Genomic DNA, 24,121 nt, shown 5'->3' on the forward strand with positions numbered 1-24,121 from the left:
TCCCATTCTGTTGTTTTCCTCTATTTCTTTGCATTGATCGCTGAAGAAGGCTTTCTTATCTCTTCTTGCTATTCTTTGGAACTCTGCATTCAGATGTTTCTATCTTTCCTTTTCTCCTTTGCTTTTCACTTCTCTTCTTTTCACAGCTATTTATAAGGACTCCAGCATCACAACATCAAATGTAAGTTAATTCTACACACCCTTCTCAAATTTCAACACTTTAATATCCTTTCATTGAGCTTTTATTAAATAGAGAAGTAATCTGTTTTATAGTATTACTTAGTGTCCATTTAGTGAGTATACAGAGTCCTAGGAACAGCATGACCCTAAAGTTGCAAAAAGAAAGATTTAGCAAATCTTAAGTATAGAGTTGTAACATCACTCTAATGTCTATGATAAAATACTTGAGAATGATAAATCTGAAACAAGATGTTAACTATTTTTTTTAAAAGGACTACTTTGTAGTAGAACTTAAATAGCAATGGTATTTAAATCGTTACTAGATGCCCAAGACTTTGAAACGATCTCTGAAATACTAGCCTAGACAGTCTTTCCATGTTTGTTAGTCATTTCTAGCCTTTTCTCAAGAAAATCAAATACACACACATACTTTCCCAGAATTTTAGTCTTAAACCTGACAACCAGGAGTTACAGGTATGTGTTATATGAGTCAGTAGATGAACATCGTTGCAGAAGATGTCTAAGAAAGCAAACTGAAGTATTCTTGCTTACATGTGGGGAAATACATGGAGTGCGGGAGGCATAGGAGCACAGAGAAAAGAGTTCCAAGGTCGAGGCCATTAAGCAGTGATGTGAAAAGTAAGACCCCTGTTAGGAGACTATACTTCTTGCTAAAGTCTCAATGAAACTGTAAGGATGGCCCCCTTTCCTGGAAGCTTAAAGGAACCTGAAGGAAGAGGCAGCGGCTTCATCGCATCCAGTTGGTTAATCCCCTCTCTGTCAATCACTTGCGTACGGTCTGAATAGACTATAAATTCACATTTCTGGAGCCACATGGTCAAAATAGCACTTTATATTCAGTGTGAAATTCTTAAAATGAAACCCAGCTGGCAGATGGGAAGGATTCTGGGGGTAGGGGGAAATAGGGAGGGGAATATTGGGTATGTATGGAGTTCATGATTTTCCAGAAGAGCTTTTTATGCTTTGTGCAGATACAGGAAGATTTTTAAACATCTATGATGCAGCGCAAGTGAATTTGAAACCTAAACTAAAATAGTCTAATTTATAGTGTTTCATTAAAACATAAAAGTCGTTAAAGAGAGTTATGCAAGCCACTCCAAAGGCTTGCCTGTAAGGATAGAGTGATTTACTCATTGAGGGAATTCTTTTCAATTATTTCATGAGTGCTAGTTAATTATGTCTTTCAGTGCTTTAAATAAGTCCTTGGCTTAATATCCTAAATTGAAAGAGGGAGAGATGGAGGAGGAGACGGAGGGAAGGAAGGAGGGAGAGAAAGGGGTAGGTGAGGGAGGGAGAAGGAACAGCTAATCCAGTTCACTTTCATTTCCGTCTCATGTTAAGAACTTCCACCCATTGTGTGGTACACGTTTATCTGTCCTGGTTCCTTCTGTCTCTCCAGGTTGTGTAGGAAATATACTATGCATTGATGATTTACAGTGTCAGTGGTCATGTCAGAACTGAGCAAGCATCATGCCAGAACACGGTGCTCTTATTAGTTATTGATGCAAGCCTTGCCCTCCTTAGGTCATACCAGACACCCGGCATCTTTACAGTTTATCAAGTCAGGTTATCCCTTCTAACAGCACCGAAAAGCAGGTCCACCTTTGACCAGGTGACTACATACTTAGTGTCTGTGGCTTCATATAAAAAGTCAGAATTCAACTGTTTCAGCAGCTGTAAGAGAATTCAACTTGCCCATGTGTTTTATGCAAACTGTGTGGCTAAACCAGCACCACCATGCAGGTTACATGTACTGTTAGGTCTGGATAAGAAACTTCAGTCAAATAGGCAAGGATTTATTTCTCATACCCTTATTTCTCTGTAATTTCATCTTCTCTTTTGGTATAAAAGATTCGATGACATAAATAGGCACCTAAAATTTACAAACCCTATATATTGAGGACTCCAAAGTGTAGATCCCCTTATGTTAAATATGATGAAGACAAGATATCATTCACTGAAAATAAATTTGTGGACTCAAAGAGGTAAATGTCATTTACATGCATCATTTTACATTATTTTATTGTTGATGCTTACCTTCTAGTGTAAAATTGTTAGCACAAGCCATCATTCGTCAGGGATTGTCATCATAGGATTATTGTTTTCAAGTGCTCTGGTAGAATTGCCATCTTACTGATGGAGAAGTCAATTTGGTAAGGGTAGAAAGAAACAGATAATAATTTCAGGGTAAAATAGGACTACTGTGAGAAACACTAATATTGCCTAGTCCCTAGAAAACTGTTAAGTGTAGGAGATAGTAGTCAAGGATGTGCTAAGAGAAGGTCAGAGAAATTTTCCTGATGGATATGCTATATAATTCTGAGTCTAGAAAATGGGAATAAGTTCTACTTAGAAAATATTTTACAAATGCATCTAAAATAATGTACTTTTTTTTAAAGAACAACTTTTTATTTATCATTTATACTTTTTTATCAAGGTATAATTGATTTATAATATTAGTTTCAAGTGGACAATGTAAGTGATTGAGTATTTTTAGTTTATACTTATTAAAAGTTATATAAGATAATGGGTATAATTCTCCATCTGTACACTGTATCTCTTAATTCCATACCCCTAATGCGCCACCCCCACTTCCCTCTCCCCACTGGTAGCCACTAGTTTGTTGGGTATTTTTAACCTGTGAGTCTGTTTCTGCTTTGCTCTATACATTAACTTTCATTATTTTTTAGATTTCACATATTAGTGATATCATGCAGTATTAGTCTTTCTCTGACTTATTTCACTAAGCATAATATTCTCTAGTCCTTCCACATTGCACAGATGGAAGCATTTCATTCCTTTCTATGGCTGAGTAATATTCCATTACACATGCATACCACATCTTTATTCAGTAAGCTCATGATGGCTTTGGGTTCCTTCCGTATCTTGGGGATTGTAAATAGTGCTGCTATGAACTTTGCTGTACATGTATCTTTTCAAATTAGTGTTTTCATTTTTCCAGATATATGCTCAGTAGTGGAATTACTGTGTCATATGTTAGTTCTATTTTCAGTTTTTTGAGAACCTTCCATACCACTTCCCACAGTAGCTGCACCAATTTCTATTCCTACCAGCAGTGTACAGGGGTTCCCTTTTCTCCACATCCTCACTAGCATTTGTTGAATGTGTTCTTTTTTAAAGTCTTTATCACATTTATTACAATACTGCTTCTGCCTTATGTTTTAGCCTTTTGGCCATGAGGCATGTGGAGTCTTAGCTCCCTGTCCAGGGATCAAACCTGCGTCTCCTACATTGGAAGGTAAAGTCTTAACCAGTGAACTGCCAGGAAGTCCCTAGGTGTTCTTTCTGCTGGTGGCCGTTTTGGCCTCTTCGGGGTGATTCTCATTGTTTTGATTTGTCTTTCCCTGATAATTAGCAGTGTTGAACATCTTTTCATGTGCCTATTGGTCATCTGTATGTCTTCTTTGGAGAAATGTCTGTTTGGGTCTTCTGCTCATTTTTTTAAACTGGGTTATTTGGGGGGCAGGGTGTTTGGTATGAAGTTGTACGAGCTGTCTATATATTTTAATTATTAATTCCTTGTTGGTTATATAATTTGCAAGCATTTTCTCCAATTCTGTAGTGTGATTTTTGTTTGTTTTTTCCATGGTTTCCCTTGCTTTACAAAAGCTTCTAAGTTTAATTAGGTCCCATTTGCTTATTCTTGCTTTCATTTCTTTTGCCTTTGGAGATAGATCCAAAAGAAAATTGTTACAATTTATGTCCAGTGTTCTGCCTGTGTTTTCTTCCAGAAGTTTTACTGTTTCTGGTCTTACACTTAGGTCTTTAATCCATTTTGAGTTTGTTTTTATATATGATGTGAGGAGATGTTCTAATTTCACTGTTTTACATGTAAACTGTCCAGTTTTCCCAGCACCACTTAAGAGACTGTCTTTCCTCCATTGTATATTCATGCCTCCTTTGTCGTAGATTCATTGACTTTAGACGTGAATTTATTTCAGGCCTCTCTATTCTGTTTCATTGATCTGTGTGGCTGTTTTTGTGCCGGCAGTATGCTGTTTTGACTACTTAAGCTTTGTTGTATAGTCTGAAGTCTGAGAGGGTGATACCTCCACCTTTGTTCTTTTTTCTCAGTGTTACGATGGTAATTCTGGGCCTTTTGTAATTTCATTTAATTTTAGAACTGTTTGTTCCAGTTCTGTGAAAAATATCATGGGACATTTTGGTAGGGGTTGCACTAAATCTATAGATTGCTTTTAACAATATGAATCCTTCCCATCCAAGAGCACAGTATATCTTTCCAGTTCTTTGTAGCATCTTTAATTTCCTACATCAGTGTTTTATAGTTTTCCGAGTATAGGTCTTTCTCCTCCTTGGTTAAGTTTATTCCTAAGTGTTCTTCCTCCTGTGATTTTAAACAGGATTTTAAAAAAATTTCTCTCTTGAATAATTCATTAGTAGTCTGTAGAAAAGCGACACATGTCTGTATAGTAATCTTATATCTTTCAACTTCACTGAATTCATTTATTGATTCTAATAGTTTTAGGGTGGATACTTTTGGGTTTTCTATATGAAATATCATGGCATTTGCAAATAGTGACAATTCTATTTCCTTTCCAGTCTGAATCCTTGTTTTGTCTGATTGCTGTGGCTAGGACTTCTAATACTATGGATACTGAACCATTCCTGGATCTTTGGAATAAATTCAACTTGATCATAGTATGTGATCAGTTTTACATATTGTTGGATTCATTTTGCTAATACGAAAAGTCCCCTACATATGAACCTTTAAGTTGTGGACTTTCCAAGATGCAGACAAGCATTCACATGTCCAGTCACGTAAGTGAAGTGAAAGTCGCTCAGTAGTGTCTGACTCTTTGCAATCCTATGGACTATACAATCCATAATTTTCTCCAGGCCAGAATACTGGAGTGAGTAGCCTTTCCCTTCTCCAGGGGATCTTCCCAACCCAGGGATCGAACCCAGGTCTCCCGCATTGAGGACAGATTCTTTACCAGCTGAGCCACAAGAGAAGCCCAAGAATACTGGAGGGAGTAGCCTATCCATTCTCCAGCGGATCTTCCTGACCCAGAAATTGCATCGGGGTCTCCTGCATTTCAGGCAGATTCTTTACCAACTGAGCTATCAGGGAAGTCATGTAAGGTGTGAGTGAAATTGTAGCTTGCCCTGTGTCTCCTACTGCTGACAATTTTTCAGCTCTAGCATCTCCCACAACTCCTCCCTCTTCTAGTCAGTAACTCTTCTTGCCTGTTCACTTGATGCCAGCCCCTGTATGCCAGCTATTGTACTTTTCAAAGTACTGTAATGTAAGACTAAAAAAGTTTTTATCTTTGTGTTGTTTTTTATGTATTATATGTATGAAAAGTGTTATAAACCTATTATAGTATGGTACTATATAGCTGAGTGTGTTAGTTGGGTACCTACACTAATTTTGTCAGACTTTAGAAGACATTGGACTTAAGAACACACTCTCCAAACAAAACTCATGTAAAGAACTTACTGTATCTTGGAGATTTTTGCATCTATATTCATCGAAGATATTGGCCTATTAATTTTCTTTCTTTGTAACGTCTCTCTGTTTTTGGTATTAGAGTAATGATGGCCTCATAGAATGAATTTGTGAGTGTTCCATCCTCTTCAATTTTTTGGAAATAGTTTGAGGATAGATGTTAATTCTTCCTTTTATGTCTGGACCCAGGTGCCTCTGCATACCAAGATAGAATCTTTTCTCCAGTCTTGGCCACCCCAGATGCAGTGCCATGCTGTGACATGGAGTGATTGGGGCAGAGTTGACTCAGCTCATGCTGGAGCTTACAGCCCACAAGGGAGTCATGGGAAAGCCAGCATCCTAGAGCAGACCTCTCTCCACCCTGCCCCAGGGCAAGCCATGTGTTTCTCAGGAGTAGAGTTCAGGCTTCCCACAGTCCTTCTGTTGGTCTCAGTAGTCTTCCAAAAAGCCAGGTGGACTGGGACACCCAACACAGTTCACTCCCCAAGGCAACTGTCCACCCTCGTAATCTCTTTCTTCTGAGTTTCCTCCCAGAGGCACAGATCACAACCTGATCACTTTCCTTTCCTTCCTACTCAGTCACCTGTGTCATCTTTCTTATAGCCTTAGTTGTAGAGTGCTTCTGCCAGTTTCTGGTTAGTTTTCAGTGAGAACTGTTAAAGATATCGATATATTTTTGATGTGTTCATGAGAGGGGATGAACTCTACAACCTCTTACTGTACCATCTAGATCCAAACCCTAAATGTTTATTATTTTTTAAGGATATTGTATTCAATGGAGAAGGAAATGGCAACCCACTCCAGTGTTCTTGCCTGGAGAATCCCAGGCAGGGATGGTGGAGCCTGATGGGCTGCCGTCTATGGGGTCACACAGAGTCGGACACGACTGAAGCGACTTAGCAGCAGCATTGTATTTAATAATGAGGAATCCAGTTTTAACTGTAATTTGCTTTCACAAGTAAGACTGTTTCTGTAGGAGACTGCAGGGGTGTGGGCATGTGTGAGTATGGATTTGAGTATTTTAATTTTATTTATTTATACTGTACTTTGTTTCACAAGAGGATTGAGGTGATAGACTCTAATATTGATTCTGACAGTGGATATGATTTTATGCAACACTCTTTACTCAGACTGAAATGGGTGTTAATGACTTCCCCTCTGAGAAGGCTTTTGATTCAGACAGAATAAAATGTGTGATTTGAAATATAGACTTAGAAGCTCTCTTATCCAGACTGATCTGAACTGGTAATCAAGAACTGGTTAAAGTATCTTGTCATTAAAAAAATAAAATATATACCCTAAGTAATTTGAGTTAAAACATACAAATGGTACTGACCTTTTGATATTGGTCCAAGGCCTTTTCTCTGAGTATGTGGCCACTAGTCAGAGTTCTGTATTACATTTCCTGCATAAAACACAATCCTTACTTATGATTTTCAGCTCCTGTTTCCTTAAAGTGGAACCATAGTTAAAGATGCTTGAGGAGCCATCTTCCCCCATTCCCTCCCATTCCTTTAGAGTTGTCTTACCTAAATCTAATTCCACAGCAGTTTGTTTTTAGTGACTCTTTTTTCTTGGTTTCTTTGAACCCATCCCATTTAGTTTTCTGTAGAAGTAGAAATTCCCCTTTCAGGTTCACATTTCACTCATTAGTGTCACATTTAACAAGATTACTTAATGATAATAACAAGTCTGATTGCCTTAGTGCAAAATTATGAATAACTCAGGAGCAGAAATGAGCAGATGTGCCAGAGAGCAGTCTGCCCCAGTCGTGAGCATCAACTGCCCCAGTGTTGAGCATCAAGGGTGTGGTCTCGTCATTCCAGTGTGGTATCCACCAGGCATGGATGCTGACTGTATAGTCAGCCTTAATCCTTGTCTTGTAGTAGGGTGATGAAGAGTCAGCTAATCCTAGACAATTAAGTGGCGGTTAATTGAGAGAGTTTTGATCATAACTATATGAAATTCTGTTTTGAAGCCAGCTAAATACTTGTCTTCATTTGTGACTGCTTGATTTTTAACTCGTATTACACCGTCAGTCCCTCTTTTGGATCAGTTATATGGTAAATGTTATTATTTCTGTCGTGCTTTCTTTTTCTTCATGGCACTTATTTTTCACTGGACTTTACTTACATATTCACTTAGTATCTGTCAGTTTCTTCCACTGCTGAGTAAACGCCATGAGGCCCGGGACTTGAACTGTGGACCTTTGTATCCCCAGAGCTCAAAACAGTGAATATGGAGAGAGAGAGAAATGTGACTGCTTCTTTCCAGCGCTTGTTTCAGGCCAGTTTGACATTCTCACTGGTCTCCTACCAAGATCGAGTGATTTCTACTTTGAAGAAGAAAGGAGGACAGAGAGTACATCCCATGGACCTTTGGTGCTCCTCCGTGGGGAGCTTTCCAGGCCAGTTGCTAAATCTCCTGATTCCAGGGAAGGAGCCTGATGGTTCATGTTGATAAACCATGCATTGAATCATTAACAGGGCTTTCTTCTTTGATTTTTGCCTTTAAAAGGTCAGTTCAGAGTTGAGTTTTTCTGCCTCAGCATTACTGATGTCTGGGGTGGATAGCTCTTTGTTGGGGGGAGGGGGACGCTGTCCCGTGTATGTTCGGATGTTTGGCAGTATCCCTGACTATTACCTACTAGATACCTGTAGCAAGTACCCACTCACCCGCTTCCCAACCGCCCTCTGCCAAGTTGTGGCAATCAAAAATACCTCCTGACGTTGCTTCATTTCCTTGGGTGGGGGGAGTGGGTAGGCAAGGAAATAGTTGCCTTGCCTCTTCTCCCCAGTTGAGAGCTAATGGTTTGGACTAGTCCTGGGATGACAACAAGGACCCAAGGCCACACTAACAGTGCTGTGATAAATCCAGTCAATGGCTTTTTAACCTTCATTTCTGGTGTTCTCTTTATGTCTGATTGTAATGTTCTCCAGACTTGTATTTCACAGGCTTTATTCTGAGTTCAGCTAGTCCTGTGTGGGCTTTTTTGGCTAAAATTCCTCAGGACAGATTACCACTTAGCTTTTCTTTCCTCAGGCTGCCTGCAAGCCTCTTTCCAAGCTCATGTTTCTCAGTTGCCAGGATCTTAGGCTCCTGACTAGATTGCCAGCAGGAAAAGAAATTCTCTCCCTGTGACTAACAACATGGCAGTTTGTTTCATGGCCATTTGTTACCTGTTCCCCTTGCTCAGATGTGTGATTGAGGCAGCTGTCAGCTTTTTCTGCCTTTCTCCCCCATCTCTCCACGCCTTCCTGTTTTTTCTTTCCCTCCCAGTGTTTCCATGGTGGCTCCTTGCTGGAGCCAGAGGACAAGCTGCTGACAGGAATATCCTTTGAATATCTCTGCATCTGGACAGGGCCACTGGCACCGTCCATTGGCGGCTGAGCAATGCATGGCTTGCCATATTTGTCTGTCTCCTGTTTAAGGCCCAAGAATTTGAATCTACTCCAACATCTAAATGTTGTTGTTGTTAGGACAGCATGCTGCCATAGTACCACAAGTCCAATATTAAACATGTTTATTTGGGTTCCATATATTAATATTTTGATTTGTTGCTTCTGCTGTTGCTTTCTTACACCTCACAACTGTGACGCTGAGGTAAGGGACACATTAAGTCCATTATAAAAGCCAAGTAAACCAGAATATATAAACTACATTTTAAAGATTTCTGTGTCTTAACCATTGCATAAATGTATTTTTTCCTGATATTTTGTTGAGTCAAAGAATCCTTTGAGTTGGCCAACTGATAGTGGTTTATTAAAGTACATTGCTGCTGCTGTTGCTAAGTCGCTTCAGTCATGTCCAACTCTGTGCGACCCCATAGACGGCAGCCCACCAGGCTCCCCCGTCCCTGGGATTCTCCAGGCAAGAACACTGGAGTGGGTTGCCATTTTCTTCTCCAATGCATGAAAGTGAAAAGTGAAAGTGAAGTCACTCAGTCATGTCCGACCCTCAGCAACCCCCATGGACTGCAGTCCACCAGGCTCCTCCATCCATGGGATTTTCCAGGCAAGAGTACTGGAGTGGGGTGCCATTGCCTTCTCCGATTGAAGTGCATTAGGGTACCAATATTGAATAAGCAAGAAGTTGCACCTTGAAAAATCAAAGCATGTCCTCCTGCTTGTCTGATCAGATAGCCATTGATCAACGTGTATTTATGGCACAGAGACGTAAGTAACAGGAAAAACTGAGTATGAGGCATGGCCAGAAACCAATTAAAAAATATACAAGAGTGTTTTTCAAAAACATCTGAAGTGTGAAATAGTATAGTAATTGTCATTCATATGTCAGGTAACATCAGGTTACTGTGAATGTTTTAGTAAAGTAAGTCTTTAGGGGATGAAATTTGATGTGCCCTCTGAGGCACATGTTAGATTTGAAATATACCAGGCTCAGGGTCTTCTTTCTCTCATGCCATTTTGCAAAATCACAGGCTATGGTGGAAAAGCATGCAGTTCTGTAACACAAAAGCATAAATTCTCAGATTGGAAGGTCCTCCGAGCACATCTGCCAGTCCCCGTCTAAGTATTTAGCTAGGCAGAGGGGGAATAATCTAATTGAATTGATCCATTTCAATTATTGAGGCAGACAGAATTGTTGGTAATGGATGAGGTTTGTTTTTTTCCCCAATACCTCTTAACTTCATAAACTATGAAATTCACATCTTCAACACGTGCTTTACAGTAGCAGGGTATCTATCCCCCCCTCCACCCACTCAGCCATTTCAGTATACACAGTTAATGAGTATTAAGTTAAAAAAAAATAACCTTAAAAGAATCAATTTCATGGAGAATGCATCTAGTTAAGCAAGCCATTTAAACAACATTTACTCGTGTGTAGCAGACCATTTTATAAGTTACTGATAGCTTTACAAGTCTGTGTTTCAGACAAGCTAATTGGCTGTCTCTGATGTGTTTGGGGCTTTCACTCATTAACTCTCCTTCCTGTCTAGTACATACTTGACTAGCTCTCATTCATATAGGTAGGACTAAACAACCATGTTCTCTTGCCAGGAGAAAGTTTTTCATAGGTGGATTTTTTTCCTACTTATAATATTTACCTTCTTGAAATAAAGATAAATCGTTATGAGTATTCTCATACACTCATGTCTCCCAACCATAGAGGATGCGGAAGCACGTGTAACATCCTAGAAGTGCTTGGCATCCAAAATGAAAGCTGTTTTGAAAGAGTGGAATAAAGGAAGGAGAGAAGAGGAAAGAGAAAACGGTGAGCTGTTGGAAACTGGCTGCCTCTTCAATTAATGGCTGTGTTATAGATGTTATTGAACAGTCCGATGCCTGCACCTGCATGCAGAGACAAGTGTACTGATGCTTCTCTTTTTGCATATGTCAATGCTTTCCATTCTCTGCGATAAAAATTAGTTGCTTTATTTGGACATAGATTAAAGGAATAGCTCAAAACATAAGTGTCCTGTGGGTCTTGGGATTTCTGGACTGGGTTCTGTTTTCCATGATAGGCTGTTTACTTTTTGTTTGCAAAACAATTCACTGCAGCTGCCTGCAGGCATTTGTATATAATAGAGTTTAAATCACTTAGGCCTACAGTTTTGAAACTGTTCATGAAATCCCACCTTCTAAACCTTCGCCTAATTAACTGTGAAGAGTGGTAACTTCTCTCCAATATTCAGTCTCTCTCCTTTACAAACATTTTAATATGGGATGAAATAGACTACATATTGTGTTGCCCGTATCATTATACTTTCATTGTACTGAGTACATTTATGTCTGACATTGTACTGGGTACGTTAGAGGATACAAAATCATTTTGTCATTGTCTATACCCTCAAGGAACTGACTCATACATATGAAAAAAATTGGAGAATAATTCTCCAAAATCTGTATGACCTTAGTAAAACTAGAAGATCCTAGTGAATCTGGGTGAAAATGAAATTCACATTAGACTTGTGGAGCTGCTTCATCCCCAGTGAGTCTGAATATCTTAACCTATTAATTTATATAATAATTATTGATAATGTCTGTTTTAAAGAGAAAGTAATGGTTCATATAACTGAATTCATAATTGCCAAAAAGCAGAAGAAACTCAAATGTCCATCAGCTGGTGAACCTGGATAAACAATATATAGCATATCCATATAATATAACATTCAGCTGTAAAAAGGGATGAAGTACTGAAGTACTGTACATGGTGAACCTTGAAAGCATTATGCTAAGTGAAAAAAAGCAGATACAATTTAATTTAAAATATGTAAGTGATCAGAATTGGCCTCCTGTGTAGAGAGGTATGAGAATTTAAACTTGTAAATAGAATATTCCAGAACTTGAGAGTCATTGAATATATAAATTTAATGGAAGAAATTTTTAAGAATTCTTATTGGAAAAAAAATCTTAACTATTTCAGGATGTTTGATTCTTAGTCTAAATGCTTAAAGAGAAAACTGAATATATTACACTTATAAATGAAGTTTTGAAATGGACCTAAACAGTAATTCAAGTTTTTTCAATGTATTTGTTAAAACTTAACAAATATATAAATACAGTATTAAGATTTTTAAGTTGACTATAATAGCTTCAACAAAAACTACATTTCAGATACTATAAATTTAATAAATGGTATAGTCTCTTTTAAAACTGCAAAGTAACAATAACTGGTATTTCTGTGCACTAAAAACCATCCTAAGAACACCAAAATCCCTCACACTGACAGGTTGCCCCACACGCTGGAGATCTGTGGCCTTTAGGAAGTCTTCACATGAAAGAAACCCAGACTGAACACAGAGAGCAAAGAAGCAGTGCTTTGCTGAGAGATGACCCTTCTGTCTGCTAGACCACAATTGAAAACATCTGAAATTATAAGTGGATCTTGGCCAGGTTATAAAAGCCAACTTCTCTGTCCCCCTAGAGTGTGAGGCACAGTGGAGAGGAGGAGGGCTGGCAAGCCAGGTCACACTGAGGCCCCTGCCAAGTGCTCCTCGAGCCTCTGCTGGACAGAGCAGGAAGCTGCAGGAGGCTGTAGCCAGGGCTTGGCAATTTTTTTTCTCTAAAGGGCCAGATAGTAACTCTTCTAGGCTGTGCAGGACACAGTGTCTCTGTGGAAATGACTCACCTTTGCCATTGTATCATGAAAGCAGCCATAAATAACTGAATAAGCATGACTGTGTTCCAATAAAACTTTATTTACAGGGAATTCATAGTGCCTAAGTGCTGAGGAGGCAACCAATGGTGGCTACTGTGACTAAGGTCACTTTGAAAAGTTTCTTCTATAACATTAAGGCTTCCCTTGAGATGACAGGAGGACATCTCCTGCATCTTCAGAGGCGATCCTCTCCACCTGTGGATGGAGGCATCTGGGGTGGGAAGCAGGAGCTGGAGCAAGGCCTGTGTGCAGGAATCACCCCAGCTGCAGCGGGCTGGGTAGGATAACTGGAGTAGAGAAGGGTATAGATGGAGAGACCGGGTATATTTCATTGCTCCCCCAGACAGGAAGCACTCCTATCTAAATCTATGGCTTTTACAGTGATGATCTGCTAGGAAGCTTGGGGCTAAGTGAATAATCACCTCCACCCCCAGGTATATCAAAAAAGAGAAAATAGATGTAATTTGCTCTGTAATTCCAAGTTAACAAATTAAACACAAATAAGAATGTTTTTCAGGTCCTAAATCTCACTGCCAAAGCAAATGGGATGATTTTATTTGGCTCTTCTGGGGAAGGCTAAATCCTCCTGTGCAGTGAAATGCCGGATCTCTATGTAATTACTATCACAACATATAGCATTCTGTGCATGCAGAGGTTACTGCCTGGGCAAGAAGACTTCTAATAAGGGTGAGGCTCAATCACAGGTCATAACCTGCAGTCATTTGTCTGGTTTTTAATTATTCCAAGGTCAGACATGCCGCACTTTGCTTAAGAAACAAGCCATATTATCAGAACTACATTTTTTTTTATACCCAGTGTTCTTGAAACCAATTGTCCGTTATAAACATAAACCCCAAAGTAATATTGTCATATTGGTTAGCATCAAGTTGTCATTTTCTGGTCCCTATTACAGTAAAAAGAAATAATATCTGTTCTATGTGGTAGTATCTTCGGGACTGTGGCAAATTGGTTTTACTTGCATTGCTTATTTCTACCTTTAGTGACACATTTAGTGCCTTTCTAAGAATCCCGCAAGCAGTACAATGGAAAGGAGAACAGCTGGTGCTGCTCTCTCTAGACTAACCTTTCTTTGAACCAGCTGCCAAGAATGCACTCCAAAGAATCTTAATGATGCCCAGCCACTTCATCTCCAGACCCCGTCCTGGAGCCATGGCTTGGGCAAAGTTCTCTTTGACTTTGTTGAAGGTTACCAAGTGAAACCTGTTCCATGAACTTCTGCAGTAAAAAAAAGCTAAGCTGGAGAACCCCTTTGCAAACATTCATACAAGATGCATGTACTTAGTGATGTGCTAGTAAGAGTTTAACAGCCAATTCTCTAGAAAGAAAAAGTCCTAGTTTGGTACTCTTGCAGATTTCCATGGTGTAAATTCTCCAAACCATGGCCAATTTCTTGACCCGTATGATCTGACATCCTTGTGTCTGGAGTTGGAAAGAGAAAGCATAGAGTCAATATTTAAATACAAAGCTTCTTCCCCAGTGTGACATGTGAATACAGTGAGTGACTGCAGTAAGGAGCTAGGTTGTAGCCAAGGCAAGTCCCACTCCCTTTTTAACAGTCATGGACAATGTCCTATACATTTTATAATACATTCAGGCTTTCTTTGCATCCTTTCTTAATTGGAGCCCTGGGGTAAATTTATCATCCAGACAGAACTTTTTTTTTTAATTGGAGAGAGAGAGAGAGAGAGTGTGTGTGTGTGTGTGTGTGTGTTAGTTGCTCAGTTGTGTCCAACTTTTTACAATCCCATGGACTGTAGCCTGCCAAGCTCCTCTGTCCCTGAAATTCTCCAGGCGAGAATACTGGAGTGGGGTGCCATTCCCTTCTCCAGGGGATCATCCCACCCCAGGGATTGAACCCAGGTCTCCTGCACTGTAGGCAGATTCTTTACCGTCTGAGCCACCAGGGAAGCCTGTAATTGAAGTATAGTTGATTTATAATGTTATGTTAGTTTCAGGTATACAGCAAAGAGATACATATACACATACGTATTTAATGTGTGCATTAAGTATATACCATTAATATATACACATATATATTCTTTTTCATATTCCTTTCTATTATAAGTTATTACAAAATAACAAATGTAGTTCTCTGTACTACATACTAGGTCCTTGTTTATTTTATATATAGTAGTATGTATCTATTCATCCCAAACTTTTAATTTATCCCTTACCCCCAGACCATACTTTTATCAAAGAGTTAAGAATCAATATGAACCTGTCTCAAAAAAACATTATTCATGCAGTTCTTTTTAAAGACCATGCAGTGGACACATTGCTATGATGAAGAAATCCTGTTGAATCCACTGAATTCAGGACAGTTACCTGAGCTGTGTTCTCTCGCATCACCCTCCAGCTTTCCCTTCTACCCAGCAAATCCACTAGCTGCAGTTTTTCCCAGCTTTCTGAATTTTGTTGACAATCCTCACCCTGTCGTCTCTACTGTCTCTCTTATCTGTTGACCTGTCACTATCAGTTTGGAAGGAGCTGAAGCTGTCAGCCTAGACTCCGTGAGTCCTGGTTCCTTCACAAAAGATGAAGAAAGAAGGCGCCTTCATTCCTAAAGTTTTTTTTTTTTTTTTAACCACCTTCTACCAAGATTCTTCTTACTCAAATTGATGTACATGATTTCAGAATTATTCCAAATAGTCACATCCCTCTTTATTTGAATCAGTTGCTTGTCTTACTTTCAGCTGAGATAGAATCATAGTGCTCTGAGTGAAAAAGCCTTTAGTAAACTGTGCAGCACTAAGCTGTACATAGCCACCAAGAAGCCAGGAATGAGGAGGGGACTTGTAATCTGAACACACAAATGGCAAGGACCATTCCCTTGTCAGGCTGCTGTTCTGTTTTGTTTTGGTTTTACAGTATTCTCTTGAATCAGTGGGACCCTGTATGTTAGCAAGGGGAGCGCTGGCACAGGTAGCTCATTAGAGCAACACTCTCCAGCCTCGTTCAAGAAGTAGGGGTTGCATGACTGAAGCTATGGGAAGCCAGCTTTCAGGATGCAGATTTCCAAACCTCCTTATTCAGCTCCTCTCCCTACCACATCCCCCCCCAAGCGATAAGAGAGGTCCACTGTAATCGGCTAGTTTCCTGCAGAGAGAACATATGTATTGTGTGTAGATGGGGATATGGGGAAGCATCAGGGTAGAAAATACCAGCTCCCTGGAGAAGGAAATGGCAACCTACTCCAGTACTCTTGACTGGAAAATCCAATGGACAGAGGAGCCCCGTAGGCTACAGTCCATGGAGTCGCAAAGAGTCGGACACGACTGAGTGACTTCAGTAACAATAGTGTGTGACTTAAAAAAGCAATAAAAAAAAAGAAAGAAAATATCCAGCTTCTATCTCTAGTGGTGAAAGTATGGAAAAATAAGCGAATAGCTCCAGACAGGGGCAAGAGATACCTGCAGGAGCAGGACTGCTGCTGCTAAGTCACTTCAGTCGTGTCCGACTCTGTGCGACCCCATGGACTGCAGCCCACCAGACTTCCCCATCCCTGGGATTCTCCAGGCAAGAGTACTGGAGTGGGGTGCCATTGCCTTCTCCAGTGAATGAAAGTGAAAAGTGAAAGTGAAGTCGATCAGTCGTGTCCGACTCTGTGCGACCCCATGGACTGCAGCCCACCAGGCTCCTCCTTCCATGGGATTCTCCAGGCAAGAGTACTGGAGTGGGGTGCCATTGCCTTCTCCAAGGAGCAGGACTACACCAGGTGATATTCTGGACATTCGAGGAGGAAGTATTCTTTTAGCTATAGCAGAGACTGGTTGGTACTAATGGCATTGCATTTGCTAGGAGTAGGGGTGGCATATTCTAAGGTACACAACACAGTCCCACATATCCTAAAAAGCTGTCACACCTTGACAGACATGAGTGTGGGTCAAAGTGCTGTTTATAAATATCTGAGCTTACAAAGCAACTCCATGTAACATGAGAACAGTAACCCCTTGGGTGTAGACCCTGCTCCTCAAAAGTGTTTAAAGGAAAACGAAGCCAACTCAGACCATGCACTACTTACATGGTGTAATAACAAAAACAGAAGAAAAACAAGCAGCTTATCATTATAAATAAGATTTGCAGGTTTTTAAAAAGGAAAGACCTATCTTTACATTTCAGAAACTATTTACATGACTTCCAGAAATTTGGTCACAACAGATTTGCAGGAATTAAAAATAAAATTTTTAAAAACTATTTGTTTGTTTGGCTGTACCAGGTCTCAGGCGCAGCACCTGGAGTCTTTGCTGTGGCACATGGGCTCCTTAGTTGGGGCATGTTGGCTCGTAGTCGCAGCGTGTAGGATCTAGTTTCTGACCAGGAATTGAACCCAGGCCCCTTGCATTGGGAGTACAGAGTCTTAGCCACTGACCACAAGGCAAGTCCCAAAAATAAAATTTTTGAACATGTTTTTTGAAGGAAGGGCAAGATAGGGAAAACAGTGAATATCATTATAGCCTCATTAGAGGTTCGTTACATACGAAAGAATTATTTTGTTACTTCTCCACTCAGGGACAATGAAAGACATCCCCCACCCAACGAGGGGGTCTCCTGTGCTATGCAACGTGTCACAGGTTTAACAGCTGCTACAATTAGCAGCAACGAGAGGGTACCGATTTGTCCCTGTTATATAGGACTTTACAGTAAATGCGATGTGGGGATAATGGAATGCAGTAATGCAAGTCACCCCACAGTTTGATGAAGGAAGAAAGGGCCCTGATGACATAGCTAAAATAGGTTGGCAACTTATGGTGGCTTTGTTTTCCTATCTCTAGGGTGGATTCATGGCCACTGACAAATGCCCACTCTCTGTGGCCATCCCGAAAATAGCTCAGTGACCACAGGTTGCCAGGCAGCTGTATTCTGATGTCATTACCCCAAGTGCCATCGCCAGAAGCCAATGTGAAACAACCACCAGCTCCTAATTCCAGCAGTTTCCAGTTAGCCATGACATTTAAGCAGCTGATAAAGTAGTCAAAAAGAGTTAGATTCATTTCTCTTGAGTCATTTTTTAAATGTTTATTTTGATAAGAAAATAACCATTTAAAAAATGATGTTCATCATAAAAAACAGATCCCTGCATCGTAGGCAGTTTTTTTAACCTTTAATATGTAAGCATATGATTTATGTTGGTCAAACTTAAACACCTTTCTTTAAAATCATACTCTGGCATGTAGAAGGACAGAAAAAGTGATTATGGACAAGTCGAGTGTGTGAGTAGGTAATTTTTATTGTAGTACTGGGGGGAGGTGGTAAAATGTGCTCTTCAGATTAATATAGGAAAACAAAATAAAAATTTTATCCTGAAGAAAAAGTTTAAGACAGAGCATTGTCTTCATCTTCCCCTCTTTTGTATTGTACTCTTTGTTTTTAGGAACATAAAACTCTGAATAGTGAAAAGCTATGTTCCCACAGCAAACACAGTCATGTACTGTACTTGAATATCATTGGAATGCCAAACTTGTTTTTTAAATATTATAAATGTAGAGTGGTGTGGAGTCATTTGGATACCAGTAAAGTGAATATAGGAGAATTACATACCCAGTTAGGTTACAGATCTGAATAATTGATGCTTTTGAACTGTGGTGTTGGAGAAGACTCTTGAGAGTCCTTTGGACTGCAAGGAGATCCAACCAGTCCATCCTAAAGGAGATCAGTCTTGAATATTCATTAGAAGGACTGATGCTGAAGCTATAACTCCAATACTTGGACCACCTGATGCGAAGAACTGACTCATTTGAAAAGACCCTGGTGCTGGGAAAGATTGAAGGCAGGATGAGAAGGGGATAACAGATGATGAGATGGTTGGATGGCATCAACAACTCAACGGACACGAGTTTGAATAAACTCCAGGAGTTGGTGATGGACAGGGAGGCCTGGCGTGCTGCAGTTCATGGGGTCGCAAAGAGTTGGACACGACTGAGCGACTGAACTGAACTGAACTGAACTGAACTGAAAGTGAATATGGGAGAATTAGATACCCACTTAGGTTACAGATCTGAAAATCTCAGGTTACCCACCATAGTTGTCGGCTTAACACCAGTAGGCTCCTTCATCTGGTGACCACCCTGTAATCAAAGCTTCCATTTCCTTCTCATAGTTAATATTCAGCAGGAACAACTTCTGAAACATAACTACCTTTGGACATCTTTATTAACTTCCAAGTGTGCCTGCATCATAGACTATATTTTCAGTTGCCTAGTAGCTAAAATCCTTATTGTGCTTTTGTATCTGATCCATACTGTCAAATATCACAAGTTACAATATTTTGTAATTATCTACATCTATTCCTAACATTGTTTTTAAATTACTTGTTAATACGCTACTAGACCATTTGGAGAAAGTAGTGTTAGTAATATGCACATACTGTGTTAGCCTTTAATATTACTGGATTTCTTGCCACTAGTCCTCTTGCCAGTTGTTAGCAATGTTTAAAATGCTGTTCTTTTAGATGTGAAGTTATACAGTGTGACAAGGGTATAACTTCCTTCCTGTACCAGATTTGCGTCCGACAAACTGCCCACTCTTGATGGGAGGCGTCGTTCATCAAATAGCATATTGCATCATAAACACAACTTCCCTCTGTGACACAGCCTGAAGCCCTCTTTGTGCCATAATCAGAGAGACTAGCCTCTGATTTTAAACTCCCTTGAGAAGGCAAACTGGGTTCTTGGTCCTGGTCTTCGCACAAGCAATTTCAGATTCTTATTAAAGTAAGTCATTTTCATTGCCCTAAAGAAACTAAAAGAATGAACCTTACATTTTCCGTAAGGGAGAATTCCTCTGATTTATAAAATACCTTGGCCAAAAATTGTTCTGAAGTCATGGACCCATTTTCTGATCTGTAAATGAGCTTCCCATTACTCTTCAGAATCAGAATTAATGAGAGTCCTTCCATTCTCAAGGACTTTTTGTTGTTGTTGTTAGGAGGAGTATTTGTTATGAATTTGCAGACATCCCTTGAAGGACTTTTGGGACACACTGAACTGTAAAGTGTTAGCATATTTGGGATTCCTAAAGTACCGTAAAAGCTTAGTGTTATTTATATCTTCTTACAGAAAAAATGTACACACATATTAATACCACTTTGAATGGAATATCTCTGCTGTTAACAGTAGTCTGGTACTTGTGATGATAAAGTCAAAATGAAACCACATTTAGAAGTGGCTTAAGATTGGAACACCTTTTTTTTCTGGGTCAAGGTATTGATTAAGGTAACACCTTGGCAAGTGCTAACTCCATGACACATGGGGTTTAACTCAGCTTGTTGACAGAGAACGTCTTTGGAAAGTACTTCTTCTGTTGTTGCTACTCACTGTTTGATATAATGTAACCCCTGCTACCAAAGTACAATATCCTGTTCTTGTGTGACACAGTGTGTGTGCATGTATGTGTGTGTATGTAGCTCCATGGACTTTGTACTTTATCATACCCTTTGAGAGAAACATCATCAGTACTTCTGGAAACCATGATTATTTGATATTTATTTGCTGTCCAGAGTCGGTAATCCTGTATGCTTAGTCAGTATCTAAGAGTGACTTGTGACCAGTTCATAGTAGAATAGGTTTTTCCGATAGCATATGCTACACCCCACGTAACAGTTATAAAGTCTTGATTTTTTTCTCCCTGAAAATTCATGACTGGGAGGAAAAGAAAGCTGAGACTTTATGTATGTATATTTATATAAGTATATGTATATGTATGTACATGCACTCGCTTTCCATCTCTTAACTAGAAAACCACTTTCCCAGGTCTCAGAAACACATGCCAGAGACACATATTTAAATGAGAGAGACAAAGGCTTATTTAAATTATATTTTTTTGTTGTGTGTATGTTTGATCAAAATAACTGTCTTGTGTAATTGATAGTGTACATATTATTGGCTGTCACCAGTTTAGTAAGTTAGCAAGGTGATATAATGAAAGTCATTCTGCTATAATTACTTTGATTGAATTGCAACTTTTTGGTGTTTTGCTGTGTATTTTTGACCTGTGCCATAGTACATATAATTCTTTCTCAGACTTCATCAGACCTCCCATGCTGTTAAGTGAATGGGTGGAATGGTAGCTCGCAAGCAATTCATTCAGCCCTAAAGAAAACACTCGCAGGTCACAACATATAACCCATGTTATAACCACAGCTGCAGATGGGATTCTAGAAAGTCCTGAACATCAAGTTCACATAGCTTCTTAAAATGCCCCTACTTCATAACTCACTAGATTTCAGTAAGAGAAAGATTCTGATGTAATTAATAATCTGTTTCTCTCCCTCCCCCCAATTAAGGTCAAAAAATATTTTGAACTTGAACCACTCGCACGTGGAAAACGCTGGATTCTGCAGCCCTGCTCACTGGATGACATGGAGGCACTGAAAGACAGCTTCTCTCAGCTGATAAACTTGTTAGAAGAAAAAGACCATGAAGCTGTAAGAATGTGAAATCTGGTGAAGAAAATGGGTTCCCACAAGGCCTTGAACCTATCATGTTAGTTTCTCCTTTTAATTTTATTTTGGTATCAAGACTGTAATGGCTTCAGTATCAGTTTTCTCCCAATTATCTCAAACTCTCATTTCTCTGCTAAAGTGAATATTCTGTAAATCAGGTGACTTATCATCGGCATTACCGTCAAGTACACACTACTGAGAGAGAATTTATTCTCTGTTTACCACTAATTATCTTCACCTCATGTCTCTTCCTTCTGTTGTTCTAAGCGGCTCTTCTCTGTGCTAAACTGGATGGAATTTGTGGCTCATAGAAATCAATCCCTTACAGAGGACTCAGGGAGACTGAGAACCTTGGCTCATTTACCCTGGGTTTGGGGTGGAGTGTTGTGTGACTGGCGTTCCCCATAATATGTGTATCATTTTCAAAGTCTCTGGGTGGTTTTATCTTATTTTTAAGTTTTTTGTATACTGGCCTTACAGCATATGGGAAAAAATAAGCACCAAAAACTTCAGTTAATCACCTTATCAGAAAGGAATATCCTTGCCATAGTAAAATTGACTTCAAAGAACTTAAAGACAAGATGCCTAATTTTTTTTTATTACATCTAAAGTCTCCCTCAGTCCCCTCTCCCTCAGTCCACTCTTTGTTAAGAGCAAAGACATTATTTCCATTTTTGAAAAGAGTTAGAGGAAATTTAGGCACAGTGCATGCATCACTGATTACTATTTCATCAAGTCCTCAAATATTTTTTTAATGGAAAAATTACTCCACATTAAGTCAAGCTGCAGTGTAATATGTTTCTGAAAACCTTTTTCTAAAAATCTTATGTCTGATTTAAATAGAGAAAGTAATTTTTAAAATAATAGGCAAAACTTTTTCAAAACAGCCAAATGAAGTATAGTTTATACTGGCTAGGGCTTAAGCTGGTGTGGATTTGACAAAGATAATAAAGGCAGAATCATCTGTGTAGTCATTCAGTAAGTGCTAATGTAGTTTAATGGAGTCTGTCAATGTCTCCATCCAGTAATTAAAGGTCTATCAGTATTTCTATTATAAACCTCTATTTTCAGGGGTTTCAGTATGCCCTTAAAAGTGTGCTAGGGCTGCAGCAAATAAATAATTTTAAGGCCTAGATTCAGTCTTTGGAACTGTTTTTTTGTTTTGTTTTTGTTTTTTGCATTTAGTTTAAATGATAAAATTATACAGAGATAAATGTACAGTTTTACCAAGTTTTGGCACCTTTGACTTTTTCTAAATCAGGAGTAATCTATGGATATTGAAGTTAATGGATAAAATACCCTTTGGCACATTTTGTAGATTTTTGACCATTTAAACTGCAAAGTGAATGAATGAGAGAAAACTGCTCCTTTCACCTGACCAATAAAAACATGTTTGGAATTTTTTTTCCATTGACTGATTCCCAAATACCACAGACTCGCATTCAGTTACAAGGTGATGTAATACCTTGTAATTCTCCAAAAGATATATGTCATTCAGATACAGTTTTTGTGGTTTGATCTTGTGGGTAAATTTTAAGGAAATCATTACCTTTGAAACATTGAACACTTCTTTTAAGCTTTCTTTTTTTGTTTTTTAATGAAATGAGTCAAAAAAGATTCATATTCAGATTTGGTCTGCAGCATCCTGGAATATTTTTAAAATGTAACCCATGAGCAGCACAAAACTTTTATTCCAATGACCACTTGCACAATTCCTGCTTTTATTTTGTCCTGTTGTGCTCATCTTCTATGAAAAATAAATGATTATTAGGCATTGCTTTCTCTGCAAGTTCATTAAATGTAGAATGTTGTCTTTTTAAGATCCCGTAGCTGAGTGCTCCTAAGCCATCTGTTAAATGACTTCCCGTTGTCTGTGTGTGTTCATATGTGCGCCAGGGATGGGCTTCTTCTCAGACCCACGACTGTCTGCAGTGTCTCAGCCGTCAGAATGAAAACAGTATCAATCAGTACCCAACAGCAGCTGTTTTTGACAAGTTTCTGTCTGACGCCTAATGCTTTACAACTGTCAATAAGGCTCCTTCTTTGTCTAGCAGTTCAGAGCTCGCCGTCTTGCTGCTTCCATGCGGCATCCTGTCCTTGTAACCCTAGAATTTGCTGTGTTTGGGAAATCCACTTGGGGGGAGGGGAGGGGGCTTGGGCGGACATGGGTGGGTGGGAGGGTGGTGTGCGTGGTCTGTCGTATTCCTACTTCCTGTAAAGTGCCACAGGTGTCTTAGTTTGCATATTCGAATATTATATAGGAAAAACAGTCTGTTATGTATTTCTTCACTTAGCTTCTTGTTATATTTATGGAAGTTACCAGTTTTTGTACCTTCTTAGCTCAAGCAGTTGCCTTTTTGTAATGGCAATTAATTTATATGACAGAACTTTGTATCTCCTGTAGTTTACACTATCAGTTGCTAACTAACTGCCATATTGCCCTGTCTTTCTATTAAAAAATTCTGTATCTATACTTAAAGGTTAACAGATTCATGTGGACAATTGCCAGGCAAGAAGAACTCGTTTTGTCCGTGATTTATATGATTTCCACTCTCTTCAAGTGAAAATAAACGCTGAGTAGAATTGATGTTTTCAGACTGACTCCTTCCAACTTTAGCATTTGGGAGTCCCAGATTTCTGTTTACATTTGTGTTGCCTGTTTAAGTCTTCAAAATAAGTTCTGCCGCTCTTGGGTCAAAACAAATGATTAATTCACATTGCCTTTGAAGCCATTGTGAAAACCTTAAGAGACAAAAAAAGAAAGAAAAAAAAAAGCACAAGGGTCTTTTCCAGTTGGTTTGTCTTCAGCAGCAATTTACTTTCATTGGAGCCATTCCTTCAGAATGAGT

General features: G+C 39.3%; 1 protein-coding gene across 1 annotated transcript in view; it reads left to right on the forward strand.

Moving 5' to 3' along the window:
* ARL15 (ADP-ribosylation factor-like 15) overlaps positions 1-23,853 on the forward strand; it is a 473,050-nt gene extending 449,197 nt beyond the window's left edge. The window contains exon 5 of the mRNA XM_010857165.1: positions 21,114-23,853. Coding sequence (XP_010855467.1) covers positions 21,114-21,266 — 153 coding nt within the window. The 3' untranslated portion in view covers positions 21,267-23,853. The remainder of the gene's footprint in view (positions 1-21,113) is intronic.
* Positions 23,854-24,121: the final 268 nt, after the last annotated feature.

This window comes from Bison bison, unplaced genomic scaffold, assembly GCF_000754665.1.
Source record: "Bison bison bison isolate TAMUID 2011002044 unplaced genomic scaffold, Bison_UMD1.0 scf7180017864378, whole genome shotgun sequence".
NCBI lineage: Eukaryota > Metazoa > Chordata > Mammalia > Artiodactyla > Bovidae > Bison > Bison bison.